Source organism: Crinia signifera, chromosome 3 (genome assembly GCF_055691185.1).
Source record: "Crinia signifera chromosome 3, ASM5569118v1, whole genome shotgun sequence".
In the NCBI taxonomy this organism is placed as follows: Eukaryota; Metazoa; Chordata; class Amphibia; order Anura; family Myobatrachidae; genus Crinia; species Crinia signifera.
In genome coordinates, this window is record NC_139219.1 from 65,897,812 (window position 1) to 65,925,260 (window position 27,449).

Consider the following 27,449-nt stretch of genomic DNA (forward strand, 5'->3'; position numbering starts at 1 on the left):
GACCACTCGTGCAGCCACGCCCACAGCCGCCGGTGATTGTCAGCTCAGAGCTCCCGCCCACTTGTGATGTCAGTTCCGACTAATCGAGCAGTGTGAATGGAGAACACGCTTGCAGATCAATTGTGTACCCAGCTTTAGTGATTTTTAACATAAAAAAATTCAAGTCCCTGCTCCACCTTCCAGGTTATTTTAACATTCGTAAGGGTCCACTTTGTAAAAGCATGAAAGCAGACACTGGAAGAATGTCTTCTGAGCAGATGGTGGAAGTTGTAGTAAAGAGCAATTAGATTTTAGCCTGTATGTCCTGGGTACACTTCAATATGGATGAGGTGTAAGGTGATACCTACAAAGAGCTGCTTAGGTGAAGGGATGGCTTGCCTGGAAGGTTAACCATGACATGTTTACTGTTATTGGGTCATTAGCAGCAGATGCTGCTGAATATGACCGAATGGTAAGCTTAGCTTCATTTTCACTGATTTAACAAACCGACTCTATTTATCTATTTATTCCCATTTATTATTGAGTGAAAGGTGTACAAAAAGACCTAAAATACTTCAAAGGCATACTTATTTCATTATTGCAATAGTATAGTCACTCAACATTCGCTTTGGTTTGGATATAAAGTGCTAAAAGATATCTGAGAGAGAACGGTAAATGTGTAGCTGATAGTAAATGTAACTAATCTGCATCTCGGTTGAAAAAAGCAGATGGTATACACTGATGGTATACACTGATGGTATACACTGATGGTATACACTGATGGTATACACTGATGGCATTCACTGAGGCCTGTTCTATGTTCTAGCTGTGGAGTCATTGGAACCTCTGCAAAGTCACTGCTTTCACTTGTTGTGGTGGTTTTACAGTAAGGGTGTGTAACTATATACTCACTGTCGCTAACAATATTATCGTGCATATTGGCTAATGTGTATGCAATATATTTAATATTATAGTTATTTATATAGTGCACACGTTGTGCAATGCTTTACAGACAATATTTGAGCATTCACATCAGTTCCTGCCCCAGTGGAGCTTACAGCCTATATGGGTATGGATCGTTCGTCAGACAGCAACTAGGTCGACACGACGGAAGGTTGACATGCAGGAAGGTCAACATGGGTTAGGTTGACAGGTCATTAGGTCGACACAAGCATTAGGTCAACAGTCAAAAGGTCGACATGGGTTTAAAAAAAAAACAAAAAAAAATTTTGTCCCGAAGTTTGACACAGTCAACAGGGACACTAAAACGTAGCACCGCGTCCAAACAAGAATTGGAATATAGACAAAGAGGCGCAATGGATACTTATAGTGTTGAAATAATGTCCTTCGGTGGGGTACTAATTTTTCTCAAAACAGGTGGTGTCCAATTATCGTGAAGAGTCACAGGTGGTGTTAACCATATATGCAAAGAAAATATAATAAACTACAATAAATTTAAATTATGTGTCTGATTTTCAGATTGTGTGAATTTCTTAAAGGTAGAGTGGAGTATTTTGGTTGGGTGTACCAAAACTCATGTTGAATTAATGGATGTAAAAGCTTAGAGCGGTTTCTTTGGTACGGTCCCTGAAGTATTCCACTCCAAAGGGTGAAAAGTGATTTTTATAATTTCAGATGTGCTTGAGGGGGAAGAAGGTGACTTCACAGGTGCTCAAAAAAAAAGAAGAAACATCATGTGTAGAATGGTGGTTTAAATTGTGTCTGTATGTGAGAAGCGGAGTCAAAAATGTATTGTTTTGTCAGCATACCTCACTTACCTGATACACAATTGTGATAAATATATAAAGGCTTCTTTTAAAAAATGGGCGTACCCCCACGCACGATGATAACTGATTTTCAAACCTATAAAGGTTTCTTTGTGAACGCTGTCTGTGAATATCTCAGTGTGATGTCGATCTCACATATATACGAAAGAAAAACATACATACAATGTGTAGAGGGAAGTTTTGCATGAATTTATAGCAGGCCTCACTCACCAAACACGTGTATAGTGACCGAAGTCTAACGGATAGTGTATAGTGTTCACTCTAGGATTTTTTTAGGGCAGGGTGCTGACCACCTGGCAGGGCACTGACCACCTGGAAGGGCACTTTTTTCAGTCAGGAGGGCACATATTAATTTAAACAAACAAACAAAAGGTAAAAAAATTGCACACTGCGCTAGGATTACGCTGATTAAACATTGTCATAAACATTGTCATACTCTGCTATGCCCATTACATAATAACATTGTCATACTCTGCTATGGCCATTACATATTCATAATGACAATTACACATTAAGGCACACACTGTAATGCCTCTTACACATTATACCACACACCATAATGCCCATTACACATGATGGTATACACTGTAATACCCATTACACCTGATGGCACACACCATTCTCAGTGGCGTGTCAGAACGGTGGGGGTCAGCGCAAGGGCGCACAGTGCCACACAAAAAGGGCAGGGTGCATTTTGAGGTTTTCAAGACGGGCAGAGTGCGGCACCCTGCAAACCAAGCTTAGAAGGAACACTAGTGTATTTGAATACAAAAAATGAGGGCGTACACCAACTCACACTGGATCTTTAAATTATGTGCGTATCTGTGTTTCTTTGTTTAAGAGGTATTGGTGTCCATAAAGATTGGTGGGGTCAGCTCATTCATAATACATGCAAGAAGAGGCATGGGTCCAATATGTGATTCTATATATTCAAATGTTAGAGCATAGGTGAGCCATCAAATGCTGTTGTACCTTACTCACCCCTCATAGTTGAGGAATAAAATTTGTAGCAGGTTCTTTATCTCACATGGAGTTACCATAGGAATTAGATTCCTCCAAAAAGATTTTCTTGTAGTGCGAAACTTTGTTTAAAAAGTTTTTCCCAAAATTTTTTGAATCCACATGCATCAATAAAATACAAGTGTCCCACAATAGGCAAAAAGCGGGGGGACTCAAAACAGTTAAAATAAGTACAGTCCAGATAAAACAAAGATAAAAACAAAATCAGAAATCCAAAGATACATACATCCAGAAGGTATGGCTGTTCACTTTGTACAGATAGTCAAAATCTCCTAGAAGGTTTGCCAAAATCTCCCTAGGTACTTGTGAGTTATCTGGACGCCCGATTTTAGATCGGGTACCATCGGATCGCGTCGCATCGCGTGTTAACCGAATGGCATGCGATGCGACGCGACGAGATCGGCACCCGATTTTAGCAGTGTACCCGATTTTAAGATTGGAATCAATGTAAAATGGTCTCAGAGACCCGATTTTACATTAATTTCAATGAAAAAATGGGCAAAACCCCCAAAAAGTGACAAAACTTAAATCCCATCCCCATTGTTAACGCCACTCCACTATTGACGCCAACCCGAAGCGTGGCGAGCGCAGCGGTACGCGTCCTCCGACCTTTTCATGCCCTACTATCCACTAGGGCGTGGAGTGAGAATAGAATAGTGTGGCGAGCGGACGCGGACACCTGTGAAGCCCGCAAGGGCACGCGGATACCTGTGAAGGTATCCGCGTCCCCTCGCGGGGCTCGCTGCGCTCGCCACGCTTCGGGCTCGGTGGCTCGCTGCGCTCGCCACACTATTCTATTCTCACTCCACGCCCTAGTGGATAGTAGGGTATGAAAAGGTCGGAGGACGCGTACCGCCGCCCCTCGCGGGCTCGCTGCGCTCGCCACGCTTCGGGTTCACGTTGATAGTGGCTTGGTTGTGAACATCCAATATCATTCATCAATATCATTCATATCTGACACATTAAGGACAACAGAATTTAAGGAATAATTGTAATTAGCATATATCAGAAATAAATTATAACAACAACAACACATAGCATACAATAATTAATCACCGTAATTATTTAGCCAACAAACTTAGTGCATGTAGAATGCGGTTAAATGGGCTGTCACCCACCAGGCACTTTCGCCACACAAACTCTTGCATATAAGAGTCCAGGTGATGGCGGGCTGTGTCCCGCTGGCGTTTGTTCCGCCACTTTGCACATCCCCATAGTCTTTCTATATTTTGGGTGTGTGCTCCAGTGTCCGGGTCCACAAAATTATATCTGTGATTCACTCTCAAGTGACTGTATCCAGCCCGCTCCAGTTCTGCAGTGTTGTACGCACGCCAGCAATCGCTGACAATTGTACTTCCAGCCTCGATGTGCTCCGCAATTGCAGTCATCAGGGTCGTCGCATCTCGCTTTTCCACTGGCAACATAAAACAGTCTCCTGTTTCACGACACACTCCTCCAAAGACCCACTGCTGTGGGAGAACTCTGCCGACATTGGCTTGTCTCTTTGCGAAGAGTGACTCATCAATTTCAACAATTTTGCCTGGTCCACCAATCCGGCGTTGAGGCTGGGACATGAGGTCGCATTGACAAGCCTCCCGCATCAATGCATTGTAAAAGATAGTGCTTTTATTACATATCTTCAAATGCTTGTTGCAAAACTCTATAGATGTCAGTTCGTCACACCAGCAGAAAATAAAGCGGAGTATGGTCATAAATGGAAGCCTGCATCCGGGGTAAAATAGTGAGGCCCGCAGACTTTGCTTTTTCCCACAGCTTTTGATATAGCAGCGCCATTTCCGCTCTTTCACAGACAGGCGCATTGGGTGTCCATTTGGACAGGTAGCTGTGGATGGAAGCAGCCCATTGTCCTGCATGAATTTAACTGTATCCTCTTCAGTTTTGGGGAGGCTGAAGATACTGGCCGGCAAAGCCATACTGTTAAATAGGGTGTAAGGGGCAAAATGGGGCAATATGGGGCAAATTTCAGAAATTTCACCTCACAAAAACTCTCAGACACACCAACACTGCAAATCACTTCTTTTCTCCTGTCAAAACTCCCTCAGAGTGAATTTGTGTCAAATGTGGCAGGATTAAAATTGGACGGGATGTGTTAAAATCGCGTCGCGTCGCGTGCCATTGTATGCCATACAATAGCATCCAATGCGACGCGATTACGACGCGATTTTGGATACGATGAAATTTCAAGGGAAATCGCGTCGCATCGTATGCTTATTGTACTGACATTCAATTTCAACATCGGGCGCCCGGATAACTCACAAGTACCTCTCCCTATTTTTCTTCTGCTTAGTCAATATGGTCTAGCAGAAAATGCTTAGTATAGATAGACTGTGCAGACAAGGCAATTTTGACTAGATCATAGACTATCATTGCTTAGACAAAATCTCCAGTGCATCTAGTCAAAATCTCTCCCAAAATTGCTTAGTCAAAATTGTCCATTAGTCAAAATCTCCCCATATGTGCACCCCTTTAGTGGTGCCGTGATTGAAAAAAGTCTGGGTACCCCTGCATTAATGTGTTCTAGGTCACTAATTAAAAATCTTTTCACTTAAACGAATACTTCAGTTGAGGCTAAACAGGTATTTTATTTGAAGAGTTACATTTTATTGTAATGACTCAATAGAACATTTCTGCAGCTGAATCTTCATTGACAAATGGCACAGAGCACATAATAGTATGGAAAATGTTAATGCTGCGCATTGTTTGCGCTCGGTACATTAATAGAGGAAGGGCTAAAAAGAAATCCGATCATTGAAAATTGAAAAACATCTTTGAACAATTGAGTGTTTTTGTTGTCTTTATGCAGTACCTTTTTCCAGATTACTAATTAATGAAGAACAGTCTGCACAGATTCTGAGAAACAGATTAAAGTCCTATTTGGTTACACTGCAGTAATCATTTTTCCCTATCTACAAAAATGTCAAGTTAAAAATATCCCCGTTCTTGCATATTTATTTTCCTTTGACCTTTTTACTCTCGAGATTTATGTGTGCGCGCCAGTGATTGTCTTTTGCATCCATGTAGTAGATTTGGAGCTGCACACAGTTATTGTTGTGTTTAATGCGTGATTACCCCCTGAGGTCACTTAAAGTCTCGGGTCCTGCATGGTGTCGTACAGGCTCAACTGCAGCACGGTAATGATGGGGTTAAATCATTTACCCAGTTAATCATTTTGTGCTGGCACACCTAGGGTACCCTTCCTCTTTCTGCCACCACAGCATTTTCATTTTAAATTGAAAATGGTTCATAATGGCTGTTTTTCCCCCCCTCCTCTTTAATACTTTTCCGTAACAACGCAAGCACCAAATTATAGCTGTGCAATTATGTAAACAATGGGAATGCTTACAGAACGCACCCTTCCTCCTTCGTACCATTTCATTCTGTGTAATTGCCGAAAGCTTCGGAGCCAATAATAAACAAAATTATTTTACACGTTTATCGCTGTAAAGGTCAATTATGAAAGTGCTGCAGAAAACAACGTTGCTTCAAATGAGTAAACCAATTTCTATTGCCACCACCATATGTTTCCTCCTCATTGGCTGTGTTTTGCCAGGCACTGTGTACATACAGTAGCATTCAATTAAGGTGATTCATTTACTAGGCAGCACGCCTTTCAATGCAGTTTGTGTTTAAAGATCTGCTCTTTGCTTTCTGGAAAGTAACACATCTGTTTGGGTGACGTGATTTCACCCCATCCTTTTCTTTACAGGCCCGCAGATAAATGGCATATGTTCTTAGAGTTAAATTCACAGAAAGCAATTAAACTCTCTTCTTTTTCCAGTAACGTAAAATAGTGGGATTGGCTTCGTCAGTCATTTTAATTTTTATGTATTTACCATAACATGTTTTTTGTTTATTCAGTATCTGGTGCCTATTTGTAACTTTTCAGTTTTGCGTTCTCTTCCTTTTTAATGTATTTGTGCTAAAGTGGAAGTAGCGCAGCCATAGACTTTGGAAAGGTAGCTCAACTATGTATTTTATCTTAAGTTGCATACACACTAGGCGATTCATGGCACCGCAGATATAGTTAACTAAAGGCGTTGCTGCAAATCGCCCAGTATGTTTGCACCTTAAGTGAGTATTGGCCTGAATATGAGAAAAAGGATTTTTTTTATTTCTCATCTTTTTAAAGTTAAGATTGTACTGGTCTTAATCACCAAAAATAGTAGCCCTGGTATATATTAAAGCATACTTACCAACCGTCCTGACTGCAGTGGAACAGTACCTTAATTGGAAATTGTCCCACCTGCAGACCACAGTGGGGGGGGGGGGGTTTAGGTGAGACCGTGAACACCCCTGGGGGGAGATGGTGATCACCAAATACTGTAGATGCCAGGGAGTAGAACTGGGGGCTGCCCAAATGCTTAGGGAGCGCTAGGAATGTCCCCAAAATGATGAAAACGAAGGTTGTGGCGCTTGACCTTGCCCCTACCAGAGACCACACCCCTTCTGTGTACGTGGTCGCACCTCTGCGGCAACTTGACGGGCGACAGTGTTTGGCTTTATGCTTTAGAGTGATGATATGAAGACTCCCAATAATGGAAATCCATTTTCTCTCTGCCAAATCCAGTTCCCACTACTCTGCTAGATCTCTGCGCATTCTCTTTATAAACGTGCGTTAGTCTCTTTTCTCCTGCAAGCCTTCACTTCCTCACTCTGCATGGCTCTCCCTCTTCTGGCTGTCCTCCTAGATCTATGAACATTTTTTTCTCTGTCTCTTCAGATTCAACTTTCCCCCACTTTCACTACCAGTGGTGTTCCCCAAAGTGTTATTTTTGGACCTCTAGACATCCTCTTTTGTCCACCAATATCATGTCTGTTTTGATGATGCTTAGATTTCCCCTGATCTCTCCACCTCTGTTTAAACCTGAGCTGCTCATCTTCCGACCCTCTAAAATAACCTCATAGTTCTCATTTTCTTAACTATTGACAGCACCACCCGCTCTTCTAGCCCTTAAAGAGAACTTCTTGAAGTTATCCCTTACCTCTTCTCTTTTCTTCAAACCACACATTCAGTACCTCTTTCAGTCCTGATGTTTCCATCTCAGAAATATGTCCAGGATCAGGCCCATTCTCATCCGATCATTGGTCAGTTCTACTGTAACCTATCCTACTATCCCAGGGCTGGGCAACACCGGCCCTCCAGATGTTAGTGAACTACACATCCCAGCATGCCTTGCATCAGTTTCAGCATGGCCACATTGCAAAACTAATGCAAAGCATCCTGGGATGTGTAGTTCACTAACATCTGGAGGGCCGGTGTTGCCCAGCCCTTTACTATCCACTTCATTATGTCCTCCGTACTGCTGCCAGGATCATCTTCTTACCCAAACTATGGGTGGTATTCAATCCCGGGTCATGACTGTCGTGACCCTGGCCCGTTTTCATTTTGTTCGACCGCAGACCTCCAGGAGCTATTCGATGTCCCGCCTGCTGATCGTCGAAAAGGGGGCGTGTCTGTGTAAATGACCGTGGATGGTCGATATTTGGTTGCGATCGTGACAATTCAAGACCGAAATCAATAAAACGGGGCCGACTGCTTTTAAAGTCGGGCCAGTTCTTTAGATCTGCCTCTTCAATGCTGTCGTGAAAAACCACATTGAATAGGCGGTTACCACTATTTCCCGTTGCAAATAGCAGCCAGGATTAAATTACCCCCCTATGTCTTCTTCAATGTTTCTTCAATCCTTACACTGGATCCTGCTCCTCTTTAGAAACCCATTCAAACTCTTTCCTTGCAAAGACCTCACCCAACCTTCTCCTACTTAATCATCTGATCTTATTTTCCTTCACACTCCTCCCACCTAACCAGTTTGCTCCATAAGTGTATGGTATCTCTCCCACTTTCTGTGGCTGAGATAAAACTGTGATAAAGCATTAAGGTTGCTGCTGAGTTGTGATGGGTACACTACAAATACCCTATGCAAGAGCTTAGTATAAATAAAACAAATGGCATAAACTTTGTCTTTGTTCTACATTGATTTGTAGTTTAGGTGATGTTTTTGACAACTTCAAAGAATGCAGTGTTCAGAATGTTGTCAATCCTGGATAATATACTACAGGGTCTTGCACTATTTCCAGCCAATTGTCTTTGCGCTGATCACTGGACTTAAATGACCTTGCCACAACAACTGTTTTATAAGAAATACTCTGCCCTCTAATCTAGTATATAGTACAAAAAGAAAATCCAAAATGATTTTTTTTTCCGAAAAAACAGTCCCAAATTTGGGCACTAGCAAGGTGGAAGCTAGGGTTAAAGCAGCTCTAACCAGGTTGTGACTTTAGCCCAATTGCCGTTTTGAAATTTAGCGGCACTTTCGGAGAAACCACATGGGAGCTTGCATATCACACGCTATATATTTGGGTTATCATTTTGATATGTTATCCTAATCTTCCACTCACACTTGTATTTTGAACTACTAGAGGCTCTGCTTAAGCTGCCTTTGTAAGCTGGATCTTCTGTCAAAGAGCAAAAGAAGACAGTTGTCAAGTAGCAGAATATACTGCCTAATTTTTTGATGATCAAGTGTGGCCCTTCACTTCCCTTGTGTCTCATGTAATAGTGCACGATGTCTATGTAAAATAATTAGGTTGGGTTTGCTGTTATTCTCCGTTCGTTAACCCCTTCCTGACACAGCATGTTTTTGCCTTCCTGAAAGAGCCCTTTTTTTCAAATCTGACATGTATCACTTAAGTGGGGATAACTTTTTTTTGCTTTTACTTATCCCAGTGATTTTGAGATTGTTTTCTCGTGACACATTGTACTTCAAATTAGTGGTAAATTTGGGTCGATACAGTCTGTGTTTTTTTGTGAAAAATACCAAAATGTCGTAAAAAAATGGAAAATTTAGCAATTTGCAAAATGTTAAATTTTCTGCTTGTGAGACAAATAATCATACCACTCAAAATAGTTAATAACTAACATAGACCATATGTCTACTTTATGTTTCCATCATTATTTCAACTTCCTTTTAATTTTTTTGGACACTAGGAGGCTTACAATATGAATAGCAAATTCTCACATTTTCAAGAAAATTTCAAACACTAATTTTTTTAGGGACCAGTTCAGTTCTGATGTGACTTTGAGGGACTTGTATGTGAGACACCCCCATAAATGATGCCATTTCAAAAACTGCACCCCTCACAGTATTCAAAACAGCATTTTGGAAGTTTGTTAACCCTTTAGGTGTTTCACAGGAATTAAAACAAAGTGTAGGTGAAATTTCAAAATTTCATTTTTTTTGCAGATTTGCAATTTTAATACATTTTTCTAAGGAACACCGTAGATTTTACTAGAGAAATGTGACTAAAAATTGATTCCCCCAATTCTTTTGTTTTCATAAATATCCTATATGTGGCCCTAGTGTGCACGTTGACCAAACTACAGGCTTCATAATAGAAGGAGCACCTACTTGATTTTGGAGCCTCCTTTTTATGAGATTATTTTTTAGGCACCATGTAGGTTTCTAGGCACCATAAGATGCTAAAATTTAGGAACCCCCCCCCCACAAGTGACCCCATTTTGCAAACTACACCCCTCAGGGAATTCATCTAGGGGTATAGTGTACATTTCAAACCCCCAGGGGTTTCACCAATTGTGGTACAACTGGGCAGTGAAAATGAAAAATTAAATTTTTTACACAAAAATGCAGTTCTGGCTCAAAATTTTTCATTTTCACAAGGAATGAAGGAGACAAAGCACCCCAAAATCTGTGCCCCAATTTCTCCCGAGTACGGCAATGCCTCACATGTGACCAAAAAATACCATTTGGGTGCATGGCAGGACTCAGAAGGGAAGGAGTGATTTTGGGATTTTGCAGCTCAGATTCTGGTGAAATGTTGGTGGGTGCTATGTCGCATTAGCAAGACCCCCCAAGCACCAATACAGTGGAACCCCCCACAAGTGACCCCATTTTGCAAACTACACCCCTCAGGGAATTCATCTAGGGGTATAGTGTACATTTCAAACCCCCAGGGGTTTCACCAATTTTGATACAACTGGGCTGTGCAAATGAAAAATTACATTTTTTACACAAAAATGCAGTTCTGGCTCAAAATTTTTCATTTTCACAAGGAATGAAGGAGACAAAGCACCTCAAAATCTGTGCCCCAATTTCTCCCGAGTACGGCAATGCCTCACATGTGACCAAAAAATACCATTTGGGTGCATGGCAGGACTCAGAAGGGAAGGAGTGATTTTGGGATTTTGCAGCTCAGATTCTGGTGGAATGTTGGTGGGTGCTATGTCGCATTAGCAAGACCCCCCAAGCACCAATACAGTGGAACCCCCCCACAAGTGACCCCATTTTGCAAACTACACCCCTCAGGGAATTCATCTAGGGGTATAGTGTACATTTCATACCCCCAGGGGTTTCACCAATTTTGATACAACTGGGCTGTGCAAATGAAAAATTACATTTTTTACACAAAAATGCAGTTCTGGCTCAAAATTTTTCATTTTCACAAGGAATGAAGGAGACAAAGCACCCCAAAATCTGTGCCCCAATTTCTCCCGAGTACGGCAATGCCTCACATGTGACCAAAAAATACCATTTGGGTGCATGGCAGGACTCAGAAGGGAAGGAGTGATTTTTGGATTTTGCAGCTCAGATTCTGGTGGAATGCTGGTGGGTGCTATGTCGCATTAGCAAGACCCCCCAAGCACCAATACAGTGGAACCCCCCCACAAGTGACCCCATTTTGCAAACTACACCCCTCAGGGAATTCATCTAGGGGTATAGTGTACATTTCATACCCCCAGGGGTTTCACCAATTTTGATACAACTGGGCTGTGCAAATGAAAAATTACATTTTTTAACACAAAAATGCAGTTCTGGCTCAAAATTTTTCATTTTCACAAGGAATGAAGGAGACAAAGCACCCCAAAATCTGTGCCCCAATTTCTCCCGAGTACGGCAATGCCTCATGTGTGACCAAAAAGTGGCAGGACTCAGAAGGGAAGGAGTGATATTTGGATTTTGCAGCACAAATTCTGGTGGAATGTTGGTGGGTGCTATGTCGCATTAGCAAGACCCCCCAAGCACCAATACAGTGGAACCCCCCCACAAGTGACCCCATTTTGCAAACTACACCCCTCAGGGAATTCATCTAGGGGTATAGTGTACATTTCAAACCCCCAGGGGTTTCACCAATTTTGATACAACTGGGCAGTGAAAATGAAAAATTACATTTTTTTACACAAAAATGCAGTTCTGGCTCAAAATTTTTCATTTTCAGAAGGTATGAAGGAGAAAAAGCACCCCAAAATCTGTGTCCCAATTTCTCCCGAGTACGGCAATGCCTCATGTGTGACCAAAAAGTGGCAGGACTCAGAAGGGAAGGAGTGATATTTGGATTTTGCAGCACAAATTCTGGTGGAATGTTGGTGGGTGCTATGTCGCATTAGCAAGACCCCCAAAGCACCAATACAGTGGAACCCCCCCACAAGTGACCCCATTTTGCAAACTACACCCCTCAGGGAATTCATCTAGGGGTATAGTGTACATTTCAAACCCCCAGGGGTTTCACCAATTTTGATACAACTGGGCAGTGAAAATGAAAAATTACATTTTTTTACACAAAAATGCAGTTCTGGCTCAAAATTTTTCATTTTCAGAAGGTATGAAGGAGAAAAAGCACCCCAAAATCTGTGCCCCAATTTCTCCCGAGTACGGCAATGCCTCATGTGTGACCAAAAAGTGGCAGGACTCAGAAGGGAAGGAGTGATATTTGGATTTTGCAGCACAAATTCTGGTGGAATGTTGGTGGGTGCTATGTCGCATTAGCAAGACCCCCAAAGCACCAATACAGTGGAACCCCCCCACAAGTGACCCCATTTTGCAAACTACACCCCTCAGGGAATTCATCTAGGGGTATAGTGTACATTTCAAACCCCCAGGGGTTTCACCAATTTTGATACAACTGGGCAGTGAAAATGAAAAATTACATTTTTTTACACAAAAATGCAGTTCTGGCTCAAAATTTTTCATTTTCAGAAGGTATGAAGGAGAAAAAGCACCCCAAAATCTGTGCCCCAATTTCTCCCGAGTACGGCAATGCCTCACATGTGACCAAAAAATACCAGTTGGGTGCATGGCAGGACTCAGAAGGGAAGGAGTGATTTTTGGATTTTGCGGCTCAGATTCTGGTGGAATGAATGGTGGGTGCTATGTGGCATTAGCAAGACCCCCGAAGCACGGTGAAATGATGAACCTAATAATCCATAGATGTGTGGTATATTTTAAAACACTCCTTTATACATAGGCCGGGTTTGTCGGGGCAAGTGTCACACTGGAAAATAGTTTGCTTTCTTATTCCCTTTTTATAGCAAACTTTGCACCTTTTTTGTGTCCTGCCCTTTTTTCCAGTGGAGGGGATTTCATCAGGAAAATGCTGCCCTGGTACAATACGGAGGCCAGTACTAGAAGTACTGGGGCCCTCTGCCTGCTGGTTCCCAAATATTAGGCCCTTTATGACTTCCTCTTGAAAGTGCATAAATGTCCCCCTCTGGCCGGTAGAACGGAATAGCACGTAAGCGTTATACAGTGCCATCTGGATGATATACACGGCCAGCTTCTTGTACCAGATTTTTGTTTTCCGCAGGGCACTGTACGGCTTCAGTACCTGATCTGAAAGATCCACTCCGCCCATGTACCTATTGTAATCCAGGATACAATTAGGTTTTGAGGTGTGGGTACTGGTACCTCGTACAGGGACGGAGGTGGTACTGTCTCCGTGAATTGTTGTCAGTATAAGGACATCCCTCTTGTCCTTATATTTGACCAACAACATATTTTCGGTGCATATTCCCCTGCTTTCACCCCTTCTCATTACTTGGGCAATGTGCGTTTTTGGGAGGCCTCTTTGGTTCTTGCGCACAGTACCGCAAGCTGCTGTACCTCTTGAACCAAGGGCCTTAAACAGGGGGATGCTAGTGTAAAAGTTATCCACATAGAGGTGATAACCTTTATCCAGGAAGGGGTGCACTAAATCCCAGACAATTTTTCCACTAACACCTACGAGGGAGGGGGGGCATTCTGGCGGTTCAATTCTTGAATCCTTCCCTTCATATACCCTAAACATGTGGGTGTACCCTGAGGTGCTTTCACACAGCTTTTACATTTTTATGCCATACCTTGCCCTCTTACTGGGAAGGTACTGGCGGAATTTAACCCTTCCTTTAAAATGTATAAGGGACTCGTCAATACAAATAAATTTTTCAGGGATGTACATCTCTGCAAATTTGGCACTGAAATGATCAATGACCGGCCTGACTTTGAATAGCCGGTCAAAGGTGGGATCATCTCTGGGTGGGCACTGTGCATTATCGTTGTAATGCAAAAATTTAAGGATCATCTCAAAACGAGCCCGAGTCATGGCCATACGGTAAAATGGGGTGCTGTACAGAACATCTGTACTCCAATATTGCCTAATTTCTGGCTTTTTTACTATGCCCATATGAAACACCAGACCCCAAAACGTCATCTACTGCATCTACAGGGGTCCACCTAGCAAATGATGACGTGGGGTTTTGAGCAATGAACTGCTGGGCATATAAATTAGTTTGGTCCACCATTAAATTTATAAAATCATCAGAGAAAAATAATTTGAAAAAGTCAATTTCTCTGAGACCTGTGGAATCAAATTGGATTCCTGGCATGGCCAAAAACTCAGGAACCTGGGGCTCAAAATTGTCTGGTGGTGGGGTCCATACGAGATCAATTATTGGGGGGGGGTCTCAGCTGCTGTACGGGGGCGTCTTTGAGGGGGTCCCTCATCACCAGAGGAGGAAGAGGAGCTTAAGACGAATCCTTCAAATTCCCCGCTTGCCTCACTGGCTGTGTCAGAGTCAGAGGCAAGCATGGCATATGCCTCCTCCGCTGAATACATTCTTCTGGATGACTGGGATGACATTTGGGATGACATTTGGGATGCCATTTTTATTTTTGTGTTACTGGTAGTGAAATGTTTCAACACGTGTATAGTGTAGGGGGGGGTACAAACTTTATTTCAACCCGGGGGGTATGTAGTGTGTAGTGTGTATGTAGTGCAGAAAAAAAAAATACTTTATACAGGAATTTGATCCCAATAAAAAAAAAAAAAAATTGAAGGGGTTAAAAAAAAAAAAAAAAAAAAGGTCCTGCGCCAAAAATTGAGCACAGATGTTGGTCAGTAACGTCCGTCACTGAACAGCGCTCAAAGGCAACAGGAATTTGATCCAAAAAAAAAAAAAAATAGATCAACCCTGTGCCGAAAAAGCTGATCAGTGATGTACGTCACTGATCAGTGCACAGTGGCCACAGGACACCCACAAAATCACAGTGTGTGTAAAAAAAAAATTAAAAAAAGACCCCACAGCACCCTCAAAAAAAAAAAAGGTGATCAGTGATGCGACACTGATTACCAGTGAGGGGCAGCAGGTGCACAACCTTTGGTGCAACTGACAGTGCAACTGGCAGCAACTGACAGGTATATATATATAAAAAAAAAACCTCTGCACCCCCAAAAAGTTGCTGATCACCTCAGATATAGTGATCAGCACAAAAGGCGGGGGCAGCAGACACAAAATATAGCACTCTCTATCACTCTCTGTCACTATCTCTCTCTATCTCTCACTATCTATCACTCTATGACACTGCAGCAGCAGCACTGACCGTTATATATATGAAAAATAACCCCTGCACCCCCAAAAAGTTGCTGGGGGTGCACAAAAGGGGGGCAGCAGACACAAAATATAGCAGTCTCTATCACTCTCTGTCACTATCTCTCTCTATCTCTCTCTATCTCTCACTATCTATCACTCTATGACACTGCAGCAGCAGCACTGACAGGTATATATATATAAAAAAAAAACCTGCGCCCCCAAAAAGTTGCTGATCAGTTAATTTATACTGATCAGCACAAAAGGGGGGGCAGCAGTCAGTTATATAAAAAATATATAGCACAATCTGTCACTATCTCTCTCTATCTCTCTCTATCTCTCTATAACTCTATCACACTGCAGCAGCACAAAATATAGCACTCTCTGTCACTAGCCCTCTCTATCTCTCTCTATCTCTCTCTCTCTATCTCTCTATCTATAACTCGATGACACTGCAGCAGCACAACACAGCACAACACAGCACAGGAAGTCACAAGAAGTAGCAAGATCCAGGCAGTGATCAGGTAAGTATTTTGCAAGGTTCAGGTCAGTATACTGCGGCAGCTAGGCACGGTGACCGCACTGCACGCAATTCCAGACCGGAATGGCGTCTGCAGTGCAGTCACCGTTAGTTTAAACCCCCCTCCATGGCTGTGATTGGTTCGTCGGTCCGACGAACCAATCACGGCCTTTGGGGGCGGGCGGGGTGAGGTGTGTCACCCTTACACCCCGCGGTGATTGGTGCTGTACTTTACAGCACCAATCGCCTCCGATCCCTGTGTCACCGGCGAACGTTATTCGCCGGTGACACAGAAAACGCTGTGAATGGCTGTTCACACTGAACAGCCAATCACAGCGATCGCCGACGGGGGGGCGGCATCGCAGGGACATGTCTGCTGTCAGGGACAGCAGACATGTTTAAACTGTCACCGCGTCTATAGACGCGGTGGCAGTTAAATGGCATGACGTACATTTATGCCATGTGTCGGGAAGTACTTCCCGACCATGACGTAAATGTACGTCAAATGTCGGGAAGGGGTTAAGTACATTACTGCCGTTACCATAACGGGTATAATAGAGGTGCAGCGGAAAAGATTGTTGTGGTGTTTCTGTCTATGGTAGCACACGCTGATGCATGAGGTTGTTTTTCAATAACTGATTAGAAGGCCATGGTGGTAACATGCTACAGAAAAACTAATCCTCCTATATTTGTTATACTTTATGGCATCAGTTAGTAGCTGAAAGCACAAGAACAGTGGATCACTGGGATCAAATCCCTTCAAGGTGGTGCAAAAGGCTTTAAGCTATAGCAACAACAATATTTATCTGTAGGCAGCGTGGCTTTCATGACATGTGCAATTTGGCATTTGTGCAAGCATTTGCATTTAGGAGGTCATTCTGATCAGCAAATGCACCCGTACGTTGACACTTGCATAGTCTCCATGGTGCTCGCAAAGGTTGGGCGTGTGGAGGAGCCATGCGTTTCCTGGGAGCGTACCCATGAAAAAGCTGGGTGCACCCAGGAAAATGCTGGCCAGCACCTGGCTTTCCGGGTACTGACCAGTTCTCGGAACAGGACACTGCAGATCTAAGTCAGCAGAGCCTGACTAATGGAGCCCACACACACACCGTTCCCGGCGTGCGTTGTGGGCTTAACTAGCACACATAGCATCGCATCGTATGCCTTGTGCATACGATGTGCATGCGATGCTATGCTAGAAAAGGCTAGTACAAAAAGTATGTGCAGCACATACTTTTTGTACTGTACGATGAGGTGCCGCGGGAGCGCGCACCCCATCGTACAGCATCGCACCGCCCGCATTGGTGCGTGTGTGGCCTCCATTAGATTTGCGAGCACTAGAAAAATCAAATGATTTCGGCCCGCACGCTAGCCTGCGAATGGCTGTTTATACAAAACATCCATTGGCAGTGCAGCGGGGAGTGCCCAGAGGGTGGAGTTACAAGGCACGCTAAGCAGAAGACTAACCAGAATGACCTCGAAGTATTCTTGGTTTTCCTTCCAGGTTGGTACTCCTATCATGACACTTTATTCAAAAATAAACTTAAACCAATATAATGTCAGCACAGTGCTCACATACTTGGAAAACCTATCAGTTTGTGTTTTATGTCCCTTCCTACAGGTTCTTTACCTCTTAAAAAATGTATGAACATTGTTTTTTTTTTTTTCTTTAGCTATTGTTCTTTTGGCTAATAAAATGTAACAAGACAAGTGTATATATATATATATATATATATATATATATATATATTGCATAAAAACTGGTCGTCATAAATACTATATATTTTGCAGTTCACTTTTCATTTTAAATTGTATACAGCAGTATGTGTTAGTTGTTGCGTAGTGGAAGTTTCCTGCTTGGATTAAAAGAAACCGCTCTTCATGGATTGAAGTAGTCTTCATCTCTGTGTACCACCGACTGATACATAACAGACATAGGAAACCTAACAGCATAGCAGTTTGGGTTATTAATCTTCAAACATGCTACATTCTGTCACCTCTTCCAGCCAGGTTTGTGCTAACCCTTTTATTGTAGCATATGTCAACAGAAGCACACTCCCATCTGGTGCTGTATAGGGTTCTGCCTGAAATCTGCACAGCACAATACCAAGCCATATCGGTAATTACAGGTGTGTTGTGGGGAACCCTCAGCTTTAATCAGACCCTTAATTATGAAGAAGGTGGGTCTTTTGTTCCTCTTTGAAAGCGCTTCAGCGCACTTTTTATGAGGCACAGGCTCCATCTGCTCACTCTCCGAATGTTTACTCTGACTGATATTGACATAAAAATGTATCAAAGGAAGTGATTAAAACCAGTTTACACATTAACCTGAAAGAAGCATTAGAGCCGGCTTGTTTGTCCAGTGGAAACACAATCTGTTGGGATGTCAGAAATAAGATTGTGCATTTCATCTCAGCAAGTTTGCTTTTAAGGGGGATGTAGATATCACCTGCAACATGTATGTGTGGTAGCCATAACAATGTGTTTTTATTTTCAGTGCAAATAATAAATGTGCATGGTTAAACTAGAACTAGTTGCTATCAAATACCGCAAGGTCCCATAAGAATGTATCCATAAATAGGCTTATACAGTATTAGGTGGAGATTTACTTCAGGCAACCACAAGTACACCGGCAACAAGGTTTTTGTCATTTGTTTTATTTGTGCTTTGTGTATTTTGATATTGAATATTATTTTTTGTTATTTGTAGAAATAACATCATGTGTTATTATTTGTACACCTTTTTTCACTTTATGCATACAGTTCCTTTTGTTGGGTTGCAATACGAACATGAAAAATGCAATTTTAATCACCGTTCCTCATACACTTTCATTAAGAGGCAGACTCTGAATTACATGCAGGTTCTCTGTGATTAGTTTACACATTGTATGCCTAAATGTCGACATTCGCCTGTATGAATCGCACGTCCCTGTGTGTTTGAACTTCCCTTATCCGTATGGTTAGAATCATAGCCATTGCCATTGTCTGTGCTACAAGCCCTATTCTTGATTGGTTTGAAATCAGACAGATCTCTGCTTACACAAAAGAGTCAGTATGGCCTGCGGCTCTGCCTTCACATCCCGACTAACACTCCTTCAACACCCCGGGTCACCAAGGCTTTGGCAAGTTTAGCATAGATAGAGAGGTGCACCAGTTTGTATTGCTGTAGATGCGTGAGCTCGGCTGTGGAGATTGTATGCTATTATAAAATAAGATCCGCTTACAAAATGGATCTGTGTGGCAATTCCGAATCAGCCGCTAAGACGGTGTGAGCCAAATTCATTATATGTTGTTTTTTTTCTGATAGAAGAGCACATCTATAATAATAATTATGGATTATTCAGTAAGAAGATGCAGTCATTCATAGAAACTAAAATGTTTAGCATTGTTGTCTAGTGCTAGTTATACACTTACACTGAGTTGGCTTCTACGGTATGTGCTACAACTTCCTAATATGGAGCCCAGTAATCAATCATTGCATTTGCAGTTGATCTGGGTGTGATATTAACATCCAAAAAACTGTTGCAATATGCAATTTTACTGCAGGCATGTCTAAATGAAAACACGCAGGTACAGGGGCTCTGAAAGGGGCTCATGTGCGGCTTGTACCCGGTAATTAGGTGCGATGTGAAAGGGGTATGGTAAAATGTATTCCATTAGCTACAACGTACCAACTCCATCTGCATGTGGTTCTAGCTGCGGGGAACAAACACTTTTTTGCATTCCGGAGTGTGATAAATCTGACTGCATCACATATGTATTTATTAACAGTTTCTTATATAGCGCAGCATATTCCGTTGCGCTACCCTATACCCTATAGAACATTGAGGGCTGCAGCTGATGGATCTTGCGGTCCCATTTGGGTAATACTTCATATTAGAGGCTATCTCGTTTTCAGGGAATATGCTTCAAATATTTATTGATAAATGGGCCTCTCGTTGGCTTATTACATCTTGGCTAGAGAAAACACTCTCCTTTATATAACTGGGCTTGTTGCCTCATAACCTTTTTTTCTGTCTTGCATCTTCAGGTATTGTTGTCTTTGTACTGTATCTGCAGTGTTATTAATAGTTTAATTACAAAGTGGGCTTCATCAAGTTTAAAAAAAAAGTTTTTCCCAGGAACTGAATGTCAGTCTGTCTTTTTGCAGGATATTGTGAACACAATCGTAAAGCACTGTTCCTCCGGTTTCTTCTTCCTCGGCTTGCCTGGATACACAATGCTGATCGGAGACTTTATCACAGCTGCGGCCAGGGTTCTCAGTACAGACATGTTGGAGGTAAGTATGACAATGCATCTTCTGCACACTCTCGGGAGAGAGCCCAGTCGCTAACAAGGTTCAGATTTCTCCACTCTAACAGGTGTTAACTCATTAGTGCAAAGTGAAACTGGTCCCCGGGGGGAAGATGCCAGGGCAGCTGATGTGTGAGATTGTAGGATAGGATGACACACTGATGTTGCAGAGGTGTTTCATCAAAAGAGCTGAAGTTTAAGAAATCGTTGCTGAATTAATATTGTGGTCTGAACTGTGTAGACTTTGGTTTCACAGCCTCATTAGCTTTGTTCAATAAAGGTGATTTGAAAATGCCAAGGTTCAGAAAGGTGCTGCTGTGCTGGGGCTGGTGTTTCAGGCAGATGTCTGTGCTCTGCTCATGGATAGAGGCAGCTTTATCAGATGACTGGGAGAGGGAAATACCTTTAAACTTATACTGCATTTGTACAAAGATTGATTTATAAAGTTAACTACTGTACATGCATGGGGAAAATAGCTCAAAAAATTCTGCCCTGCTGGGATTGAGTGATTTCATTTTATTTATTTTTACAGAGGAACTCATCACTGCCATTTTAGTGACTGGGCAGATAGTATTGATAGTGTTGAAAATAGTATATTAAAAAAAAAAAACTGTATTTTGTGTCCCATTTCCAAAATGCTTGGGACCAGAAAGATTTTGGGTTCTCCGTATTATAGAATATTTGCATACTGTACAGAGATATCTTGGGGATGGGACCATGCATGTGACGTCATTATCCCCATAGCAGGTAATTTATTGATTATTTTAAATAATTATGTTTATGAAACAAAGATTGTATACATACACAAAATTCACTTATACATGCTTTTATATATATATATATATATATATATATATATATATATATGTGTGTGTGTAAAGCGTCACTCCACTTTGAGCATGCAATACATCTGTGCAATAATTTGGTGCCCCCCGTGGGTAAATCAGGTTGACCCCGGTGTATAATAGTGACTGGATAACGGCGGCACTCGATGCAAATAAGAACACCAGGAGACTGGATTATAGCCCAACATTTCAAAGCCGGTGCGGCGGCTTTCTTTTTATATATATGAAAAGAAAGAAAGGAAGGCCCCAAACCGCGCTGGTGATAGAAAATGTGCAGCCCCTCAGAAGGGGATCCTCTATTAGGCAGGACCCAAAAATAGAGAGAGAACATTAGAAGGGGATCTCTGAGGGCGCTAACGTCAATAGAATTCAGATTAACATTCAATAAAGAAAAATGTTTACATGTGTTTTTATTAACAAGTTCAACATATGACCATTTTGAGTCTTTGCATGTAGACAATAATCAGCCAGGATTCATATACATGTACAGTCAGAAAGGACATCAATAAGATGTTGAATACCCAACGCGTTTTGTCAAATATGACTTCATCAGGGATAACAGTATAGAGCCATTTGATTGGTACATATAACTGTAATAACATGAGGAAAAAAATAATATATAGAAAAAATTGTCATATACATATAATAATAATTAAAAACTTAAGCGGATGGATGAACATATAGAACACAGGTTAGGGTAGGATGACATAATACAATAGAGGGATGACCGATGAATATAATCTATACATGGACTTTATACATACCAGTTTAAACAATCAGAGATATATTTCCTCTATAGAATGGATGTTCTTACTAGTTTATGGCCCTAAAAAATCAAAACGTACATCTGGAAAAATGTACATAGATAAAAATAAAGGAACTCCTCCGAATTAAAGGATCATAGGGAAGAATGTTACAAAAATTGTTTTCGATGTGGTTACATACCAATTGGAAATGGATCAGTAGAAGAAGGATTTTTAAAAAACAGAGGTGAATCAAGAGTCCTCTGCAACTTTAGCCTCTACAAAGGCTCGAGGTACCTATTAGGGTAGCATAATTAGATTAGTATAGTAGTCTTAGACTTTTTTGATATTTATTATTAAATAAATTCATATGGTGTCAAAATAATGTAAGTAGTGGTAAAAGGACCAATGCCTCATAGTCCAAGGACAATGTACAATAAATCTTATGGCCCAAATATGGTATAGCAACAAAGATTAAATCTACAAGCACAAAAAGTTAACGATGATATTCAGATATGGTGGCAATTTAGTATATATTAGTGATGACATTGTGATGTCCAATCCTCAATTTAAAGGATCCCCATCCCTTCTTAAAAAAGTATCGGTTCAAGATGGAATACCATCGGTCCGTCATTGCATCACTGGACCAGGGAGAATTCATTGTGTCAATTGATATAAAGGACTCATACTTAGACATCCCAATTTGGCCTCCTCACCAACAATATTTGCGATTTGCCATCAGATCCGCTCGCTACCAGTTCACAGCCCTGCTGTTTGCACTCTCGTCCGCATCGAGAGTTTTCACAAAAGTGATGGCTGTGATGATGAGCATGCTTCATCTTCAAGGAATAAGAATTATTCCTTACCTGAATGATCTCCTGTTAAAGGAACCTCCAATTTCTGGGCATGGTGCTGGACACCCTCAACGCTCGGATTTTCCTACCACAGGACAAGATCTTGGCAATCCAATAGAGGGTTCGGTTGTTTTTTCAGCACATGGTGGTTTCAGTGCACCTCTGTATCAGACTCCTTGGAAGGATGGTGACCGCCTTAGAGGTGGTTCCCTACAGTTGCTTTCATTCCAGCCCTTTTCAGCTGGACCTGTTACGTCAATGGTCAGGCTCCCATCTTTTCCTTCACATGCGAGTTCGCTTGTCCCCAATGACCAGGCTGTCCCTCCTGCGGTGGTTGGATTCCAAGCCGCTCTTGGAGTGGCGGAGATTCAACCTTTACCAGTGGACTCTGCTCACTAGAGATGCGGGTCTAAGCGGCTGGAGCGCAGTAAAGGGTGGAACCCATTTCCAGGAAACCTGGTCTCGGACGGAGTTGACCTTGCCATTCATTATCCTAGAACTGAGAGCAGTATTTTACGCTCTTCAGTCAGCCCACACTCTTCTTCAGGGAAGGGCCATGAGGGTCCAATCGGACAACGCCACGGTAGTGGTGTACATAAACCGCCATGGTGGGATGAGGAGTCGAGCAGCCATGAAGGAGGTGGCCAGAATCTTACTTTGGGCGAAAAGGTACACTGAGGCTTTATCAGTGAGTTTCATAGCAGGGGTGGAAAATTGGGAAGCCGACATCCTAAGGTTTCGGGAGAGTGGTCTCTCCACCCTCAGGTGTTTCACATGCTGACATAGGTTGATCTCATGGCGTCCAGAACAAATTGACAACTCCCTGTGTATTTCGTGAGATCTGAGACCCAGAAGCTCTTCAGATGGACTCGTTAGTGGCTCCATGGGACTTCCAGTTCACTTATCTATTCCCTACGTTTACGTTACTGCCGTGTCTCTTACACCACATAAAGAAGGAGCAGATATAGGTCCTCCTAATAGCCTCGGATTGGCCTCGTAGGACTTGGTATTCCAATCTTCATCGTCTATTCGTGGACGGTTCCTTGGCTCTTACTCTTTGTCCAGACCTCCTATGACAGGGACCTTTGCTCTTTCAGAACTTACAGTGGCTTAATTTAATGGCGTGGCTGTTGAATGGGCCCTGCTTAGAAGATGGGGTATTCCCTCCTCTGTAATTCCGACTATGTTGAGAGCTCGCAAGGTTACTTCTTGTAACTATTACCCCATTTGGAAGGCCTACATTGGTTGGTGCGAGTGTAAGGGTTTTCCAGTCCTTACGTTCAAAACATCTCTCCTTATGTTTTTACAGACAGGGTTCAATGCTGGCCTCAGGTTGCGGTCTATAAAGATGCAGGTCTCTGAGTTGTCCATTTCTTTGCAAAAAAGTTGGTTCTTCTACCAGATGTTGCACCTACGGCTACTTGAGACCTGGAGTTAGTTCTGTCCTTTTTACAGTCCTCTGTTTTTGAACCATTGGATTCGGTGGATTTAAGATACCTTTCCTGGAAGGTGGTTCTACTTCTTGCTTTGGCATCAGCAAGAAGAGTTTCTGAGTTGGGAGCTCACTCCTGTAAACCACCTATTTGATTTTTCAGAGATTCGTACCTTTCCAAGGTTCCTTCCCAAGGTGGTTTCAAGTTTTCGTGTGAATCAGCCAATTGTGGTTCTGGTCTTTGCAGAGGAATCCCCTGCCTCTTAGACCCTGGACGTGGTACGGGTACTTTGCATTTATGTGGCTCCTATGGCCTCACTGCGAAAATCAGATTCTCTATTTGTTCGCTATGACGCAGCTTGTTAGGGATGGCCTGCGTCCAAACAAACTTTGGCCTGTTGGCTCCGCTTGCCAAGCTTATGTGGTGGACTCAAAGGTTCTGCCAGCTTCTATTTTGGCACGTTCAACTAGGTCTGTGGCTTCCTCAGAGCTGCTGCCCGAGGAGTTTCTATAGATCAACTTTGTAGGGTCACGACTTGGTCTAGTCGTCATACCTTTCTATGGTTCTACAGGCTTTATACTTTTGTGACCTCGTCCTCTCAATTCGCACAAATGGTGCTGCAGGGTTCTCAGCGCTCTCCCGCCCATGTTGGGTGCTCCTTTTCTCTGATTCCACAGGAGACACTGGACACCCACCCTGCGCTGGTTCTTTACCTGCCATGTGTGTTGTTCATGTATGTTTTTTTTGGCTTGCTTTATCTGTTCTTCTGTTATGTGTGTGTGTGTTTGTTTTTATTCTTCCCTTTCTACTTTCTGCTCTCCTTGTGCACAGTTCCTAAGACTGCCTTAAGGGAGGGTTATAGAGTGGGAGGAGCAGCCACACTATGATACATTTCTTAAACTGCCATGTTCCCGGTGACTACCAATCTATAACCAACTGCAAACATCTCCAGTGTCTCCTGTGGAATCGGAGAAAAGGGTTTATCTGTTAAGTACCAAAATCCCAATTTGACTTATATTATAGGTTTGCTTTTATATAAAAAAAAAATTGTGTATTAATATTAGAGTTGGTTTCCAGATTATAATGCGTATCCAATTAGCTGCTGTAATTTACTGTAGCTAATGGGATTCTCAGGAGGCTATCCAATTAGCCCTGATACTCTGCATTTATCAGGGATTATGCTTCGGGTACCTCAGCCACCTGAAGCATAATGCACAATAAGCAGCCACCAGAGCTGTTATAACTCATGGGTTTGAGAATTTATCTGTTATTGCCCAAAAATGGGTAATTTTTCTTCCTAAAAAGAGGGGGTTATAAACGAATAACCCAATAATGAGCATCAGACTAAAATCCGATAATAGCTTGTGGGCAGCTGCGGATTTCTGGGTCAGGCCGCCCCTAGGCACAAATTTCTGATCGCGCCCCCCCCCCCTTCCTACACTAGGTAAGTGTGCTACGCGGCATCCCGCTGTGCACTAGCTTACAGTTTTCCGTGTGTAACCGCTGGTGGTGTAGCGGTACTCTAGTACATGGGGACACGCACTGTACTTCCGGGTTCAGCAGTGCTCCCCTGTACTGTCATCAGAAAGAGCCGGCCAGGGTTGTGCCTGCTGTGGATGCAGTTTGCGTTACATGGCGCACCGCACACAGGCACAGTGCACCCGTCCCCGGCTGGCTCCAGGTGGCTGCGCGCACACACAGCGCGCTGTGTGTCCATTTCACCATGCTGGGTGCCTGCCAGACTCCCAGTGTGGGCCTGTTAACCATCTTTTAGCCACCCTTTATAGGTGCCGCCCCTAGGCCCGTGCTTACGGGCCTAGTGGCAAATCCGGCCCTGCTTGTGGGTTGATTTTGATGAAAAAGTAGGGCAGCTAATTGGATACAACATCCCACCCATGTCTGACAGACCAATAGCTTCAAACCAATCTAACAAGTGCTTTAGTCACTTTTGCCTGTGTAGGCTTATGTGGGCAACCCTCATTCTTTTGGAATATTTGCTATTGGCCATAGGAATCCTTTTATATTTTAGCTTCCAATTTTTTGGGGCCCTGTTTTAAAATACCACTTTCAGTAGAAGAAGCAGAATCTATCAGGGATAATCTGCTACTTTCCTTATTATTCGTGAACGCTTGCTGCAAATAGAATATGTCAGGAGATGTATCTCTGGAGAATAAGAAGCTATCCAAGTATGCTTGGTCCCCTTGTCTGTAGCAATTTGTAAGGTTTGGAGGGAGAATGTATTGTTGAGCTAAAGGGATAGAATATGATTGAGAGAATGAAGCAGTTACAACATTCCTTCTGTTTTTCTGCTCATAAAGTTCCATTAATCTCACAGCATCTCTAAGCCGCACTATTTTTAGTTTCCCTTTATCACTCTGTATTACTGACTGAAGAGTATGAGAATAACATGAGGTAATCAGCTGTGGGTACTGCGGGTGGGGGGTGTAAGGGAAAAAAAACATCTCTCAGACCAAGGAAAGGTTAATTGTGTCTCGTGGGAAGAATAATTCCCAGCATAAGTACTACTTGTAATCAGCCACTGTCATCTCAGGCACTTGCCCACTCTGCCACGCTGCAGAAATAATTATTAGGAAAATGGCTAACCGGAAATAAAATCAAATCTGAGGCTGCTGATTAGAAGTATATCTATCTAAGCTACATCTCGTATGTGCACTGGCGGGCTCTGTGGTGGCTAATGCAAGCCTTTCGTCACTCTGTAGTGCAGAAAAATGTATTCATTATCATTGATTATGAGTTTTATAGTGAATGGATGTTTGCAGAAGATTTAATTCAGGGGAAAAAAAAATATCTGTGAATTGTATGTGGTATTTGTACTGTGCTGGGTGCTCGCAATTATAAGATGTTGTTTGGTTATGACTGACTATTTGGGGGGTATTCAATGTCAGGGGAACGACTGTCGAGCAAGCTCGACAGCCGTGCCCCTGGGCCGTTCTCGTTTTGCTCGCCTGGAGCTCGGCAGTCGCGATTCAATGTCCCGGCCGCCGAGCGGCGAGAAGGGGGCGTGGCCGCGAGTTGATGACGAAAATAGACGAGCTCCGTCCAGGAGCTCGCCTATTTCCGGCTTTTCTCGGCAGAACGAGCTCGTTCTGCACAAAACCCCTGTTCAATGCTGTCGGGGAAGATGGGAGATGGCTGCGGGAGCACGCCTAACATTGAATACCCCCCTTAGTGTGCTGTACCCTGAGTCAGCACAGCCTAACCAGTAAAGGCCCCTGTCCAATAGGGCAAGGTTTCACATGCGATACCCTGCCAACTCACCCAGCAGCATCGTATATAAATACATTGTATGTGATTCTA

General features: G+C 42.7%; 1 protein-coding gene across 3 annotated transcripts in view; it reads left to right on the top strand.

Moving 5' to 3' along the window:
* Window positions 1-27,449, top strand: part of RALGAPA2 (Ral GTPase activating protein catalytic subunit alpha 2) — a 323,658-nt gene that overhangs the window by 151,664 nt on the left and 144,545 nt on the right. For all 3 annotated transcript variants that reach the window (XM_083175921.1, XM_083175922.1, XM_083175923.1), the window contains one exon: window positions 20,114-20,242. In XM_083175921.1, coding sequence (XP_083032047.1) covers window positions 20,114-20,242 — 129 coding nt within the window. The remainder of the gene's footprint in view (window positions 1-20,113; window positions 20,243-27,449) is intronic.